At 36.8% G+C, this 18,468-nt stretch overlaps 1 protein-coding gene across 2 annotated transcripts in view; it reads right to left on the bottom strand.

Moving 5' to 3' along the window:
• efr3a (EFR3 homolog A) overlaps positions 1 to 18,468 on the bottom strand; it is a 44,559-nt gene that overhangs the window by 16,641 nt on the left and 9,450 nt on the right. For both annotated transcript variants that reach the window (XM_079875346.1, XM_079875347.1), the window contains exons 2-7: positions 14,153 to 14,229; positions 11,391 to 11,518; positions 10,297 to 10,447; positions 9,102 to 9,223; positions 7,810 to 7,959; positions 5,764 to 5,868 (exon numbers count right to left, since the gene is read on the bottom strand). In XM_079875346.1, coding sequence (XP_079731472.1) covers positions 5,764 to 5,868; positions 7,810 to 7,959; positions 9,102 to 9,223; positions 10,297 to 10,447; positions 11,391 to 11,518; positions 14,153 to 14,229 — 733 coding nt within the window. The remainder of the gene's footprint in view (positions 1 to 5,763; positions 5,869 to 7,809; positions 7,960 to 9,101; positions 9,224 to 10,296; positions 10,448 to 11,390; positions 11,519 to 14,152; positions 14,230 to 18,468) is intronic.

The raw sequence follows: 18,468 nt of genomic DNA, 5'->3' as shown, positions 1-18,468 counted from the left end.
GTTGTCTTTTATAATTGAAACACAAGGTACTCTGAGATAAAAACAAGTGGTATTTTTTGCCTCCTTTTCCAAAACTTTTAATGAATCTCCCAAAAGGGGACCAAAAATACAGCTTTTTTCCTCTACTGCAATTAGATTAAACATTGCCACCCCTGAATTTAGATTCAGTCGCCGCTGTTTTTAATCATGCTACTGTGTAATTGGACAATTTCTTGAAAAGAAAAGCAGTAGATAAAAAGCTCTGCAATGTCCCAATTTATTCCAGTCCATTTAAGAATAATGTCGAAACAACTTTTAGCACTTTTTCACAACGTTTTCATTCTTATGGGCATGTTCTGTAAAGCTTGCCAGAGTTTAATACTTAATACAAAAGAGAAAAAAAAAGCATCAACTCTAACTCTAACTATCCCTAAGTAAAGGGATAGTTCACCCAAAAATTTAAATTCTGTTATTATTTACTCATTATCATGTCATTCTAAACCTGTATGATTTTATTTCACCTGTGGAACACACAAAAATATTTATTTGTCCATACATTGGAAATCAATGGTCACCAAAACGGTTTGGTCACCAGCATTCTTCAAAATATCTTTTTTTTATTTTGCCGAAGAAAAGTCATAGGTTTAAGTCACCCTGAAATCAAAATGGACAACTCCTATATTTATTGCAGTGTTTATTATAATTGTTTCATCTGTGCATATCATTTTTGTTTTAATTCATTCTCTTATCTGATGACGTCTGCGTCCGAAATATTTTGAACAAGCACCTACTTTGTAAGAATGTGTGTAGTATGAATGTAATCTGGACGTACTACATTCGTCATGTTGTCATGATCACGTGACCTATATAGTAGGGAAGTATGTGATTTTGGTTGGAGCCAACATATAGGAATAGCAAACCACAACGATCCAATCAATTACCGATGGACAAAATCAAGTCCTGCTCTACATTTTTTCTTATTCGATTGTCCGTTTCCCTAAGATATATGTCACAATAGAGAAGAAATGGCAATCGCAACTTCTGTTTCATGCCAACTTTAAAGGCTCAAGTGCAACTGTGCGTAATCCAGGTATTTGGAGTTGGTTCTGTCACTGGTGTCTGTCATATCGAGCACGGTGGTTCCACTCAACAGAAGCTGTGATGCGGAAAACTTGAGCATTCCTGCGCCGCAACACAAATCATGTTCCCACACCTTTATCTCTCCTCTTTTCCGCAGTCTGATCTAACTCTAAAACCTCTATGCCACCATCCTCTCCCTTCCTGCTGTCGCCATGGTAACGTCAATCTGATCTCACCCCCCATCCGATGAGAGCTATTTTTGGAACGCCTGAAATCCCCTTCCACCCCCAAAAAAAAAGCTCTCGCTGTCTGTCTCCGCGAACACCAGCCGTACGTGTTATCAGAGGTACAGATATCTACCCTGGAGCTCAAAGTTCCCTCAAAACCTCACACAAGTTCAATAAATACAGAGCACACAGCGAACAGTATAATAAGAAGAGAGAGAGTTAGAGAACGAGAGAGACACGATAGATGACGGAGAAGGTGAGGGAGTGCGATAGAGAAAGAGACGTGCTCGAGAGCCCCTCGGCGCTTTGATATTCTCTCTTTACAGACATTTCACTCAGCGCTAATTGGCCAATGACTGAGATGAGCCAAAACGGTCTCATTAATGAGCCCTGAGAGCGTCTGCACACACACTGCATACGGCTGCATGTGTCTGAATTGTGTGCTAATAAGCTACAGATGGAGACCAGGTCAGGGCAGTCAAACCGAGAGCTGCTCATTTACACACGACGCCAAAGTCAAAGCAGCTCATCTTCAGATCTGAATCTAAAGTTTCACCTTCAGCCTCCGTCAAACTCACCGCAGACATACACATTTACAGACCTATAGTAGAGCATTTAGTCTTTAACTTAATAAAATGGAATGTGGCTTTTTTCCATTTCATCATCGATTTAGAATGTACACTACTGTTCAAAATATTGGAATCATTTATTTATTTTAAGATTTTATTATGTTTTTGAAATAAGCTTTGCTCACCAAAGCTGCATTTATTTGATTAAAAATGCTGTAAAAACAGTAATATTGTTGTGAAATATTATTACAATTTAAAAGAACTGTTTTCTTTTTTAAATATTTTAAAATGTAATTTATTCCTGTGATGCAAAGCTGAATATTCAGCATCTTTACTCCAGTCTTCAGTGTCACATGATACATCAGAAATCCTTCTAATATGCTGATTTGCTGGTCTATTATTATCAATTTTTACTGGTGTTCAAATATTAATAATGGTTATTATTATTAGCAATGTTGAAAATAGTTTTTGCTGCTTAACATTTTTGTGGAAACCATGATACATTCACCATTTATTTGAAACATATTTTTTTTAATGTCACTTGAATCAATTTAAAAAAATAATATTTATTTTCTTTTTTTAAAAATCGTACTTACCCCAAACTTTTTAATGGTAGGGTATCACGGTTAATGTTAAAATATTAAGGAGGCCAACGGTTTTCCACATTGAAAATAATAATAAATGTTTCTTGAGCAGCAAATCAGCATATTAAAATGATTTCTGAAGGATCATGTGACACTGAAGACTGGAGTAAATTAATTTCTCCATCAGAAAAATTAATTCAATTTGAAAATGTTAAAATAGAAAACAGTTTAAATATTACTTTATACGGTTAAAATATAAACAGTTTATTTCAATACTTAAATCACATTTCAGTGCATTATAAAACCTTTTTTTTTTATGTGGTTTTATTGCATCAAGTTCTGCGTCATAATGTAATAGTTATCATTAGACCATTCCCTCGCTTATAAAATGACCTGGAAATGACTTCAATGTTCCTCTAGACTTGCCTGGATGTGCGCTGCATGAAACAGGGGAAAATTTGTGCTAATGGAGGAAAAAAACCCAGCTTGAATATGATACAGTATTTGAGATATTCAAGTAATAAGCCACAAGAGGACCAGCTACAGATATTACTATAGTTAAGAGGTGTTAAGCATGATACAAAACGAGTAATGAATTTAACAGAAATTTCAGCTGCAGGTTTCTTTTGATAACGAGATCTATTCATTTATTATATGTAGTACTGTGTTGTACTTCAATATTTAATACTGCTAAACTAATTCTAGCTGCATTAGAATAATCAATCCTGCATTCATTGTGTACTGTCTACTTATGTAATACAGACGTTTTTTGTTGCTTGTCCAATTTAATTAAAATGAGCAGATACAATTGTTGCACATTTTATCATGCATGCAATTAATTTACATTTATAAAATGAAAGTTTGCTTAATCCATTTGCAATGAGATGAACAATTTTCACTGCCATAAGGGGATGTACAGAAATCTAGATCGACTGACCGACACTGGAAAATGATGCATGGTTTTTAATCTAACATCATCCGTCCATGTAGCTCATTTAATTTAGTACTCTGCTAGATTAAAATATGGTTATTTCCTTAATTATTTTTGTATGGCAGGAAAAAAAATCAATAGCTAATATTTGCCTATTTATAAAAATCCAAAAATGTATTAAAATATGTGTATGCAGTAATAATAAATATAATAAAGCTAAATAATAAAGTAACTGAATACAAAAATCAAGCTTAATCCTTTTAACTTATTGAATCTTGAAATTAAGGTCAGTTAGAAACACAAACTCATTTAGATAAATATATGCACTATATTACATATTACAGTTCTTTAATATCTGATGTTTGTTTGAATAAATCTTCCATGAAAAAAAGTTATGACAGCCAACCATTTAAATGTTTATATTAAAAAAAAAAAAAAAAAGTTAGTATTATAACGTTATTATTATAAAACTTCCTTGTGTGTAATTTAAGTGTTTGTAGACAAATCAGTTCATTTTATTTCATTTTATCATGATTCAACAGTCTCAAAGAAATTATAAAATACTTAAAATGTTACACTAATTTTGTGGATGTGAAATCAGGGAAAGCCCATATGAAGGGCAATATCAAGTGTTGATATGACAGGAAAGTCCCTAGGCTGCAGAGTCAGTGTGCAAACAGAGACACATATTTGCATCTGTAACCCATTTAACACCTAAATCAAGCTTAGAACAGCTGGATTCAGATCACAACAGTTCCTTTAACACAAAACAGAGGCACCTGGGCGCTGCTTGCATTTTCTGCATGGTGTTTGTGTTGAGACTGGAATGAATGAATCCCATCATGCCCACAGGGTGAGAGGAAGCAGACGAGCAGCTGACAGCAGCATCAGCGTCTGGACACCTGAGCTCACAGGCTAACGCCGCGCCGCGTGCTTGTCTGAAAACATCTGCGCGTCTCTGTGTGTCTCAAAGTGCTCTGGCACCCTTTGCATACGGGTATGCGCTGCATATTTGAGACTAGGGTTCGCTTGGCTCATAAAACATCTGATCATTTTGAAAATGTTATCATTGTATTGTACGCTTTCAATTTTCTCTTGCGATCACTGCTCACGGTCAACCCTGAAAAACGATTAATGGAAACTGACATGCTTGAAAAGCTGAAACAGCCACACATATTTTAGCCTGTGACCTTGTGTGTGTTAAAGGGACTATCACAGATTTAAAATGGTACAATACCAATATTTTGGGAATTAATGTGAAGCATAAAAGCTTTCATGTATTGGGTGACTAATGCATCAATGCATGATTTTAGAAAAAAATTCAAAGCATTGATAATGGAATTTAATATTCAGTTATCAGAACTTCAATAAAACCTTGTTAGGACATGTAAAAGCTTTGGTGTTTAGTGCGTGACACCATTGTGGAGGAGATGACGTGATCCTAAATGTGTTTCCAAAGCACAAAAATAAGCATAAACTAAATTTACTGAAACACCAAAACCAGAATTTGTTTTCATTAAGCTGAAAACCGAAACAAAAAATTAAGTTTATTACATTTATTTAATATGCAACACTCAAAGAGCTGTATATAAACATGTAAATTGCACATAAGGCAGTTTTTATATCAGCTTTTTAATGACGTAATTATGTTTCTACTCCAATTTGTCATTGAAATATAGACATTTAAATGATGGTTGTAATAAAAACTTATTCAGGTTTCAACGTTTTCATGACAGATGTATTCAAAAATACATTAAATCATGACAACAGTAAGTAAAACTATACTGAATATGTAATATTGTGCTTATATAAATATATATATTAAAAGTTTGTTTTTAGCTTACTAACAAGATATGAACACTGATAGCTTTCATGAGGTAAATATATTTTTATGTGACAAGCTGTTTTATTGTTGAAACACTGATATAGTAATTACATGAGACATGACACATTTTAGTAAGTAATAATAAGTTCAGTAAGTAGTAATGAAATAATCAGTTCACATGTCAAATTTTTGGTGCAGCGCTAAAATCTAAACGAAATCAAAGTCTATTAAAGTGAATCCCATGATACATTGGATTCCCATATCAACAAAAAAGAAAGTTAAAATGATCTTTCAACTGCACTAGCAATGTCAAAATAGCTCCTGGTCTAGATGTGCATTTCAAAAAATTAGGGCAAATTTTATAGTCATGGTATAGTAATGTGATGTTTCCATAGCAACAAGCCCAGTAATAAAACAACAGCCTCAACTTAAAGTCAAGGCTTGAGTTAATCATTTTTCTGTAATGAGTGAAAAGTGAGTGAACCACTGCTGCCAGAGAGACTATTAAAAAAATAGCACTGGATAATGTATACCTACAGCACAGTGTAACCATTGCAATGGTACTTACACCAGTACAGGGCGCACTGCATTGTTCATGTTGCCGTAAGCAGCTCGACCCAGCAACTCTCGAAAGCAACTCTCCGCCAATGAAGCCGGATTTTCCTCTCCAGCCCTGAAAAAGAGACGCATACATATAAGAGCACATGTACTAAACTCGGTCATTTACAGCGTGTGGTTTTACGCTCTCATTCTGATGTCAAATACACAAGTGTATTAAATGATGCATTAAAGACCTGTGAGGAAAAAACCCCAGCCACCTCTCTCTCTCTCTCTCTCTCTCTCTCTCTCTCTCTCTCTCTCTCTCTCTCACACACAAACACACGCATTCTTTGTCCCTTCAGCTCACCGACAGCCCATGGAAAGCAATTAACAGAATCTGACGACCTTGAAAAGCTGAAATAACCACACAACTCTGCAGGCACACACACATCAGTTGTGACTATGTGTTTTCTGGAGCCAATAATAGTCACATATTCAACCTAATCAGAGTGCCGTATATTAAAGCCCGTTTATTAAAGTGCCGTATATTAAAGCCTGTTTATAAAACAGGGGTGGTGTGGCGCAATGGATAAGACACATGCCTTTGGTGTGAGAGACCCGGGTTCAAATCCACTGTGAGACACCAATGTGTCCTTGAGCAAGACACTTAACCCCTAGTTGCTCCAGAGGCGTGTGACCTCTGACATATATAGCAATTGTAAGTCGCTTTGGATAAAAGCGTCAGCTAAATGAATAAATGTAAATGTAATGTAAATGTAAAGCCCTGCAACAGCAAACAGTGGCTAGTATACTGTTTACTTCACAGTATATACTGTATATTTCCTGCTATTTTTGTCAATAGTTTATAAAATAGCATGCAATGTTTTAAACTGTGTTGTACTGCAAAATAAAATAATCATATTATTTTCCTGAAATAGCTTTTCTTTATTTTGCAATGAAATATTACATTAGTAAAAGGTATTATTATCATTATTATTATTTTATAGTCATAATGTCACAAAATTTTAGGCCAAATTGTGCAGCCCTACAAACTAATGTAGTAGGTCTGGTTATCCTATGCACCCAGAAATGATGCATACTACAGCAAAAGTAGTATGAATAGTATAGCAGATTATGACATTTCTGAACATACTCTTTACAATTGTATGCATCTAGATTAGAAAGTAATTGCAGTAAATAATGAATTGAATGAAACATTTCTAAGGCGGTTTTAATTTATTCTGAGAGATAAGCTTTCAGATGAGAAGAGTCCTCTGTGACATCAACAGGTCAGGTGTCATTGCAGCCCAGTTTACACACGTCAATCAAACACAGCCCTGTTTTGTGTTTGCAACCTTTATCACCGATCGATACACTAGATCGGATTTCAGCTCCTGATTATAGGGTAGAGGGGAACGATTGATGTCTCCGTACGCATAAACACAAACAGGCAATTAAACTTAAATATTCTGTGCACAAAGGAGCCATTATCTGAGACAAACTCACATTTATTCTCACACAAACACACACACACACATCTTTAAAGGAATCAGATATCCTTGATTGCCCTCTACATGTGGACCTCCAAAGATCTCTTATCAAGAAAATCTCTCTTCCTCCCTGCCTCTCTGTGTTTGGTGGTGTTATGGTGGTGTTATTCAGTGTGTTGTACAGAACAAAAAACATCAAGCACAATTTGAAAAGCAATTTGTTTATGAAAAATAGTGAGTATTAAAAATTAAATGATTTCTACTGCTCAAGTGTGTGTGTGTGTGTGTTTCAGGTATACCAGAATCTTTGAATCTTTGTGATTTAACAGCTTTTAAATTACATTAAATTATGTTTTTTGAAAATGTAAAAATGCAGAAAGTTTTCTGTGAGGTTTGTGCTTAGGGGTAGTGATAGGGGATAGAATATACAGATTTATACATCTTTAATATATAATTATATATAATGAATATACAGTTTGTAGAGTATAAAAATTATTATGTCTATGGAAAGTCGCCATAAAACATGGAAACCAAACGTGTGTGTGTGTGTGTGTGTGTGTGTGTGTGTGTGTGTGTGTGCCTACCTCTCGGAGTCGTCATTATCTTGCATGTTGAACAGCATGGAGGGGATGAGTTTATCCATGTGTTGAGGTTCCCAAATAATTGCCTGGAGTTCATCATTCACAGTCTTTCTGACGACACCCTGAAGACCCTTAATGCCTGCTACACGGATCCTACAGCAGGAACACGTTAAACACAGTAAATAACGCATTCATTTGATCACACCTGCCAAAGTCAACTTTTGAATCTGACTGCATTAGTTAACACAATCTCAAAAAGCAATTGGCATTTGGAAACAAATTATGCTAGACCTTTTCTCAATACCATCTTCAGAAGTCACCTATGGGCTATTTTGGGCTTGTGGTTGAAAACTGTTACATATCTACTGTTTTTCTTTTTTTAAAATATTATAATAATATTAAAAATAGTATATATATAGGGTTTGAAATTAACTTTTCCACTCAAACCGGCCAATTTGGCTACTAAATTTTTATGTTACTGGCCATTCAGAACTTCTACTAGCCAAAAAAAAAAAGAAAAGAAAAGAAATTAACCAGATTAACATCAAATTAACTACATCACAGCTTATATATATACTATATATAGTATACATATATAGTACTGTGCAAAAGTCTTAGGCATGTTAATATCCCCCCCCCCCCCCTCCTTAAAAAAATTGTTAAGTCAGTTATTTATATCTTTTGCTTTTCCAAACATTCTTTTTGCCATTAATTGTAATAATCCAGTGAGATTTGTGTATGCACAAGGAATCTGACAATAGCCAGGATGATCTGATCTCACCATCATTGAGTCTGTGATTACATGAAGAAAGAAAAAACTGAGACAGACTAAATCCAGAAGAACAGCGGGAATGTCTCCAAGATGCTTGAAGAAACCAGGGTGTTCATTTCAAACCCTGTATGTATGTATGTATGCATGTATGTGTGTATGTGTATGTGTATGTGTATGTATATGTATAAATGCGTATATATATATGCATTTCAAAAGTTTGTGGTTGGTAAAAGTTTGTGGTTGGTAAGATTGCTAGATGTTTATTTTTGGCAAAGCTGAATTTTCATTCTTTAGAAATCATTCTTCTTAATATGCTGATTTGCTGCTCAAAGAAACAATTCTTATTATTTTCAATGTTTAAAGGATATTTTGATGACAGTTCAGCATATTATGTATATTATATTTTATTATAATGTATTATTATATTGTCATATTATAGTTTTTTTCTTTTCTTTTCTTTAAATTATTTCATTTATTGACAGCCCAACATAAAACACCCATAGACGGACACAAATGCACACACCTGCTGCGAGTTTCGGGGTCCTCATGTGTGGAATGACACATGGCACTGAACTGCGAGACGAAAAAGTCGTATCTACGATGGTAAGAGGGTGTATCCTCCTCGATGTTCGCGAACTTCACAAACTACAAGGAATCAGACATACACTCAGAATTTGTCAGAAACGCACACAACCACACCCCAATCTTTTCCGCTCTCACACAATGACAGAATCAAAAACACCCCCAAACAAAGGTGTGATGGCGATATTCCCTTTCCATGATGTGCGGAGGAAGTTACTGCTATCAGCCAGACAAGTGTGACATCTCGTTAGATGAACTAACGTGTGTTCATGTGCATATGTGTGAATCATTGTCTGTTTGAAATAAACCGGGGGTCCATATTTGACATTTGTAGTGCTGGTTTCATAGACAAGGCTTACATTAAGCCAGGATTAGGCCTTAGTCCAATTAGGACATTTAAGTAGCTTTTATAAACGTGCCTTAGAAAAAACATTACTGGTGTGCATCTTGAGACAAAACAATGGCACTGCCATTTTAAGATACGTCATTGCAAGTTGCTTTCAGTTAAAACAGCTCAAACATGCATTTTGGTCTGGGACTAGATTAAGCCTTGTCTGTTAAACCGAGCAATAGCATTTTATTTCACAGAAGTTCACTAAAGCAGCGATAAAATGAACATTTCCCACCCATTCCTTGACTCTCAGTATTAAACAACCTCTGTATTGACTGGCTTCTGTTTTCCAAATTTCCTATATAAATGATGCGAGTCGTCATATGTTAATGCACTCATACAGTCAATACCGTGAATTCCTTCTGAATGACCTGCTTTTGCGAGGACATTAAATAATATCTCATGTTACTGAGAAATGTAGTTTCAGGCTTCAATAGATGATGCAATGTTCAAAACACACAAACAATCCAATGCAGTAGAATCTTTGCAATGAAATGCTTCAGATCCTCTGTGAGCAGATATGAGAAACCCAGATGAGGAATAATTCAGCAGAAAATTGAATGAGCAGAGAGAGCGAGAGGAAAAGCAAGAGACTGAAAGAGAGAGAAAAAAGAAAAAAGCACCATAACAAATGGCAGAATAACAGTCAAAGCCATTTCTCATCTTCCACCCGAATCTCTCACGTCTCCTGCTGAGATCTGGGACTGCATCACTCAGGCTCATTCAGTCACACACACAAACTTACCGAGTTGGTGCCCAGCACTTGTAAATCTGGTTCTCTGGATTCCAGCAGTTTGGCTACCATGTGTAAGAAGCTCTCCACAAATGGCTTGATACTCTGGGAATGACAGGCCATTAACAACTGATCCAACGCCTCCATCGCTATCACAACGTACCTGTGCGTGCACACACACACACACACACACACACACAGAGAGAGAGAGAGAGAGAGAGAAGAAGAAACAGGGTCCAAAATTAACCCTTTCCAAGCTCCAAATAGTATAAATAATACAATTGTAAGAAATAAAATAAACAATACAATTTTAAGAATGATAGTCTGAGCATCTTTGATGTGATATTCAAAGCATATACACTGTTAAAAATAAAGGTTTCAAAAGGGGGTTTTCACAGTGCTGCCAAAGTTCTTTTGGGTTCTCCAAAGAACCTTTCAATGAACAGTTCTTAAAATATATATATATTTTTATGCAAAAGAACCTTTTCCCACTATTAACAACCTTTTATGCAGTGGAAAGTTTCCATGGATGTTAAAGGTTCTTAACAAAACCAATAGGAGGAACATTTTAATGGTTCCCATAACTGTTGGTGGAAGAAGTACCCACTTTCAGCTTGGTTTTGCGCTCCTGGACCCAGTCAGCACAAAACCGAGCTGAATGGAGGGAAAGGCTCAAGACCATGCCAACAACCTCCAGAAGCTAAAAAGAAGTTGCCTGGAATCCAACCAACAAACATGAAATATGTAAGCCAATATATGTCTATGGTCTATTGTCATCTTCATTTTTGCTTGCGACAGAAGCATGCCAAACATAAACGTTTTCATAGTTCCTATAACTATTGGTGGAAGTTACCACTTTTTGGCATGGTCGCACCAAAAGAACTGGGAATGATTTTAGTTGTAGGACTGCCTTTTGGGTAGGGTACCGAACTTGCTTCTTTTGAGGGCACTGACCGAATTACATCGGTACTACCAAGCATTAAATCAATCGGTGCAAAATTTCGGTATCTGAGAACCATCTGGGCGTGAGAGTAAGGTACGTTATATATATTACTCCACAAAAGCGGTGTGGGAAATAACTGTGTGTGTATTTGTGTGTGTCTTACCCATAGCGATGTCGTACCACATCTCTGCTAAGACGTTCAGCCAGGTATGCTCCGATGCGGTCCAGCTTCTCTGGTGCTGACACCGCATAAAACGTCAACTTCTCCATATCAGATTTCACCAGTCCATCCTGAGGAACAACACAAAGAACAATGAACATTTGTTAAAAATGTTTTTATTAAAACACACACACACACACACACACACACCTAAACCTTGACTGGAATTTTACGAATAAAATCAAAGCCAAACCGCCACTTTTTGCACTCTTCAAAAACATTGCTAATTGTTGACACACTAAAAAATATATAGATTGAAAAGTATTTAATATATATTTAAATGAAGTGACCACGTAACCACGTTAGTTCATTTGTGATGCTGTTTGCGAATGTACGTTTGAACTATGGATTTTGGGAAACATCGAATCGTTGAACTACTGTATGTTGGTAACAATGGAACTTGCGACCATAGTTAGCTAACAACGCTTTTAGGAAACTCACCCTATATAGGTGGTGCCTAGCGATGTCTTAGTAAACTGACTGTGTAGAATATTTGAAGTGAATAATTTTTGGAAAAAGTGTTTACAATCTAACAAAAGGCATCAGAAACAGAAACTCACTTTTACCCAAAATCCATTTTGAGAAATCAACTCCTGAAGCTCTCAAAGTGCTAATTAACTTAACGCGATTTTAACATACGGTACATAACATGACTGTGGGGAATCGGTCTGTGTGTGTGTGTGTGTGTGTCAGTGGAAACAGTCACACCCTCTCATGACAAAATTACTCACACTTAGCTTCAGAGAAAACAATTGTGTGTGTGTGTGTGTGTGTGTGTGTGTGTGTTTGTGTGTGTCATTCTAATCAACAGAGCTGAAAGTAAATGATGAATATAACAGCAAGGTTAAAAAGCTTCCCAGTGTGTATGTTGTTGTATATCAAACTGTTGAGAAGGTCAAAGGTCAAAATTAAAGCATTAATACATTTTCATAATAACAGTGCCATAACATTTCTCTCCAACAATATGAATAACAAGCAACAGCTGCCAGTCAACTGCGCTTTAAATTTAGATTGATAGTCCAAGCAGCTTCTTTCTTATTATGCCTTGGCATTTACTTTACCGGGTCTCTGAGGACAGGAAGAGCCAATGAGAATATATTTTGATCACAGCACTTGAACCTGAATGCATCTGAAGCGCAGTGCATGAACTCTGATATAACTATGGTATTTAAAGATTTTATTTAAAGTCTCTGTCAAAAACCTGAGTTTATTATGTAAATGAGCAAGACTTGTTGACTGCTGAATTCTACTGTGTCTCCTTTAAGACCTCCTGTGGTGAAAATCAAGATTTTAAAGGAGTCATAACCTGCAAATTTCACTTTTCCACGAGAATCAATGTATGTTATGATTGCATAATGATTATACACTGGCCGGGAAGCCGATATTTAAAAGTGAAGCGTTTGTTTACCTCAGGGTTTGTAAAATAGCCCACGTGCACGCGCACTAAAAAACGAGATTTTGATTTCAGCCCCGTCTTGACATCAAGACGGGGCAGGATATACCATATATGGACACCGCAGCAGGAAGCCCGCCCTTCCCCTCTCCCCCTCATATTCAGTTCAGTCGCGAAAGATGGAGAAACCGAGTGCACACGTGAGTTGCTCTGTGGTTGACTGCCAGAAACAACATGCGAATGTGTTTTCTATACCAAAAACGGACCAAACTATCAGGGACCAGTGGATAAAATTCATTTTTAATGACGCTGTCCCAGCAACACTTTCAACTGGCTTATTGTTCGGTGTCTGCGCTAAACATTTTACGCCGGAATCATTCACAAATTTGGGCCAATATCAGGCGAAGTTGGCCACGAAGCTCCGTTTGAAAAAAGGTGCCATTCCAACCATCCGGGACTTGCCTGAAATTGAAACGGTAAGACTGTTTTTATTGCTCTACTGTGTGTAACAAACAGCAGCTAACTACTAATGCGGCTATTGTATGTAACGTTAGCTTCAAGGTAAACACGGGGAATGGACTCTACGTCCACGACAGCCAAAACATCGCATCAGATCTCGCGAGACAATAATGCCTTCAGAAATAAAGGTTTTAGGAGCTCTGTTTTTATTTTTTTTCCCACTTTTCTTTTTTAGAAGGGCATGAAAGACTATAATACAGCAGTAGGTATCCAAATTAAGACTAGGTTATGACTCCTTTAAATGTTGTATATACAGTATGTCTATGTGGTGTTTTTAATATGCTTTAAAAGGGATAGTTCACCCAAAAATGAAAATAATGTCATGATTTAATCACCCTCAAGCCATCCTAGGTGTATATGACTTTCTTCTTTCAGATGAACACAATCAGAGATATATTTAAAAATATCCTGGCTCTTCCAAGCTTTATAAAGGTAGTGAATGGGGGCAGACATTTTGAAACCCCCAAAAAATGCATCCATCCATCATAATAAGTAATAAAGGCCTACTGAAGCGAAGCGATGGGTTTTTGTAAGAAACATATATATGACACATTTGTATATTGCAAGCAATATGTTATAATTTTTATATTATAAATCTTACAAAAATTGTGTTTAAAAAAAATGTAATAAATTCAAGAGTTTCAGAATCAGGATATCTAACAAACTAAAAATAGCCTATGTGTACAGTAATGCACTTAAAATGGAGGCCTAGCAGACAAGCAGGCAACCTGGTATATTCAATTTATTCCAATATCCCAGAATTGAATTTCCATCTATTCCAGTGATATGTTACCTTGGGGTCCTCTGGGAATATATTGTCCACTAGTCGCTTGTAGCGTGGTCGCAAAGGACCACAACATCCACACACACCTGTTAAAAAAAAAAGAATAAATAGAAAAAAAGTGTAAGTGTTACACATACAATAGAAACACAATATTGACTTTTTAAAATCAACTTTGTATGTTTTCTGTTCGAACTGCAGAAACACAAATGATTCTAGTGAGTTCAACTGTGACTGGTAACTGGTGTGCATTGAAAGAAATAGATCCAAGGTGGCGTTCTTGCATCCATCTGCACTGTTTTCTAAATGTTTTTCTATTTTAATATGCGCTAGACTGATGTCTATGTTGTGCTGCATGATTGCATCTAGCAAGTTTTTTTTATGCGTCTCCTGCCATAGCACCACGTTTAGATAGTTTGTCAAGGTAAAGAAGTTCAGCTTTTAAAATCGTGCCTTGTGACACTAGCTTTCGGTTCCACTCCGCTGCGCTGTGTCTGGCAGTTTCTGAACGTAAGAATGGCCCTAATGAGCTAGGACAGATATACAACATAAGCAGTCCTACACCATACATTCAGACTTCACCCACTCGAGCCAATAATAACTTCGGAATCTACATACGCATGATATTAAAATGAGCTGTCAGGATGAAATGTGTATGTGCACTGGTGAAATGCACAATGCAAACTGCAGTGTGGGTGTGTGTGATGCCACACAGTTTGAAGCACTAATGAATTATTAAAAAAAGTCAAAGAAGAAATCTGAGAGCAGCAGAGCAACACACACACACACTTCTCATATTCAACACACACAAGCTGCTCTGACAGTCCTTCACCAGCTAGAGCTGAAATTGCTCATTCATCCAGTTCAACATGGATAATAAATCTGGATTGCATGTGCATGCATGTGTATATGCCAACAGAACGTGTTTGTGTGAGCAAGTGTGTGTGTGTGCAGGGATTGTAAAGTGAGATGTGGAAAAGGAGCCGCCATTATCAGCTCAAACACCTGATCCAACTTCTGAAAGACGGAAAAAGCGAGAGATGCTGCGAGGGGGGGGGGAAGGGAAAGCGAAAGAGAGCGGGCTTGCGAGCTCTACTGCAAAGTGACAAATGCATCAACATTCTTATTACCAAAGCATGTGCAACACCCTTGTATTAATCATCAGGATCTCACACAAACAAACACACACATATATACCAAGTCTGCTGAGGATAGATCTCCTCTCCCAGGTGTGTCTAAATCGGAATGTTCCGTCAGCTTCCGAGAGCGGCACCTGTCTGTACCTCCTCATCATGACCTCTGTCCTTTGATGACTCCTTTAGACCCCCCCCCAAACCTCAAAACTGGTCCAAACAGTGACCTTTCTGGCTCCTGCCACAACCCTGGTCTGAGACTCACACACACCTGAACGGAATACCTGCACGAGGACTCGCCCTCTACTGGGACTGACAGCAGAGCTAGCCAATTACAGATTACAGGAAGTTACGTCTACTGTAGTCTGTCTGTGAGGTGACATTTACTGTGCGCTTTAACAAACAGGATTATTTTATTTTAAATAATAAAAAAAAAAAAAAAAAAAAAAAGATGTCATGCATTTACAAGAAAACAAAAAAAATATTCAGCAGTGAATAATAAAAGGTGAGACTGGAGTTGATTGGAAAAAGTGGGGTGCATCTATGGATACATCTCATTCAGCTCCCTAGTTCCATAGTCAGGGCACTGATCAAGGAGTCGGCCATTTTAAGGGCTGTCTCAATCGCAAAATCTTACAAAGTGCACTGAAACGTTCGCTCCCTTAAAAGTCCCACAATACACTGTGAAAACCAGTGAACATCGGATGTTCCCTTAACAGAAGTTCTGAAGTACGAAACATAAATCACCTGAGCCAACTCACTACATATGACTAGCAATGTTTTTTTTTCATAAATACAAACCATTATTTAATTATATTACAGCATAAACATACAACGCTAGACAGGAAATTAACAATCTAACTAACATTTATAATTTATTTACGGCTGAAATGTTGCATGTATATGTAACAAGCAGAGTATTTATCACTTTAAATAACATTAAAAAAAGAATGTCAGAAAGATATCAGTTCTGCTGTTGTTCATAAATACCAGTAGTGATGTTGTACAACGAAGATGTTGTTATGTCGCAGGAAATAGAGTAATCAGTGTCCCAATGTGTGGTGAGCCAGGGTCCTTACAGTGCCGAGAGTTCATATATACTGACTCATTACCTATAGGAAGCTAGAGAGCTGATTGAAGCACCCTATAACTTTTGGCCCTCTAGCGATTAAAAAACAAAACTGCATGCATTTTAAGGAAGAACATTGTTTTGGTTGTGCTTTGGCAAAGATATAAACAGTTTAGCTTAGATAAGATCTCAAGCTGACTAGCTGATGACGTTACTGTAGCTACACCTATTAAAGGGTTAGTTCACCCAAAAATGAAAATTCTGTCATTAATTACTCACCCTCATGTCATTCCAAACCTGTAAGAGCTTCGTTCATCTACGGATTAAGATATTTGTGATGAAATCCGAGAGCTGTCAGAACCATCCACAATCTGCAACGTAATTACCACAGTCAAGCCCCAGAAAGGCAGTAAAGACATCGTTAAAATAGTCCATGTAACTCCAGTGGTTCAACCTTAATGTTATGAAGCAATGAGAATACTTTTTGTGCGCAAAAACAAACAAAAATAACAACTTAATTCAACAATCTATTCTCCTCCATGCCAGGCAGCTACGCGATTCACGCAAGCACCATAACGCATGCATATAGTCATGTGATCGTGCTCAGCCAATAGTGAACCAGCGTTCTGCAGTAAAACACGGAAGAGCTGTACTTTGTGAATAGCCCAACAAAGTGAATAGTGTAAGAGAGTGGCAGGGAAGAGAGGAGAGTTTGTTGAAAAAAGTCATTATTTTTGTTTTTTTGCACACAAAAAGTATTCTCGTCACTTGATAAACTTAAGGTTGAGCCACGGTAGTCACTCGGACTATTTTAACAATGTCTTTACTAACTTTTCTGGGCTGGAAAATGCAATTACCTTGTAGCCTATGAAGGAGCTTTCAGATTTCATCAAAAATATCTTAATTTGTGTTCCGAAGATGAATGAAAGTCTTACTGGGTTGGAAGAACAACATGAGAATTTTCATTTTTGGGTGAACTAACCCTTTAATAGACACGGTACTTCCTTGAAAATAAATTGCAGCACAGTGCTACATATCCAAAAAGCCAAGTCAATGTTGATTCTCGTTTTATTACGAGCTGTGGCAACTAACCTATGATATATATGCACTATTTAAATTAAGACTATAATGTCCCTCTATGACAGCTATAAATTAATAAACACAACTCTGGAAAATGAAGTAATACCATTAACAACTTTACTTGATTTGTTTATAATACTCAACCCCTTTCCAAATGAAATATCAAAAGACATTCACAATTTCTACAAAATCTCATGTCAGCTGGCTAGATTATGAGCCATGTTCAATACATCATAGAGAACCATATATTTAAGTAGGAAAGGCATAAATGGCACATGAACATGATCAGCAGAACATAAGGGCCTAATAAGGGCAAGTGACAATTCTGGACAGCAATTCCAAATGGGGGTCAATTTTGATTTCACATTTTTAAGTTTTAAACAAACCAAAAAAAGTTAGCAAGCCCAGGCTAAAACTATCAAATACAAAGTAAGAGACAATATAAATAAATAATACTAATGCCAAGTTCATTCTGAAAACAAAATAATTGAGTTTTTGTTTTCTCCATCTACATTAGCAGAAAGAAAGGTCCATTTGATAGCAGCCACTGCCACCAGGGGGCGCTCACCCTGTGCGTGCCACCCCAGGGCTGGGTGCAAATCCTGCTTCCAACCGGTGCCTGTTGAATCCCCATTACTGCCAAAACAAGATCGTCTGGGGAAATGAAGAGATTGATTCAGCGCCTGCAGAGAAAATCCTCTTAACCTTATGAGGACCTGAAATAGCTTAAGAGTTTGAAGAGCGAGAGCAGAGCCCGAGAGAAAGCTGCCATAACAGAATTACCATCTATCTTAAAAGAGAGACCATGATGTATAATAATGAAGGCAGAACTTTAAGACCTTTGTGTGCACATGAAATAAAATAAGCATTGCAGTTCTAAATATTTGCTTGAGTAAAGCTCACTTGAATTTATTCTATCTTTGGAAGTCAATTTTCGAACGAGGAAACTTCATAAAAAAACATCACAGATTAGGCAGATGTGTTTGGTTTCAGACACAGCCAATGTAAAACCTCATCTGTCCAAGATTACAATTGCCGTACTGTTC

The sequence above is a fragment of the Squalius cephalus genome (genome assembly GCF_949319135.1).
Source record: "Squalius cephalus genome assembly, chromosome: 7".
NCBI classification, from domain to species: domain Eukaryota; kingdom Metazoa; phylum Chordata; class Actinopteri; order Cypriniformes; family Leuciscidae; genus Squalius; species Squalius cephalus.
The sequence above is the reverse complement of the archived record's forward strand: the minus strand, read 5'-3'. Positions and strand labels throughout refer to the sequence as shown.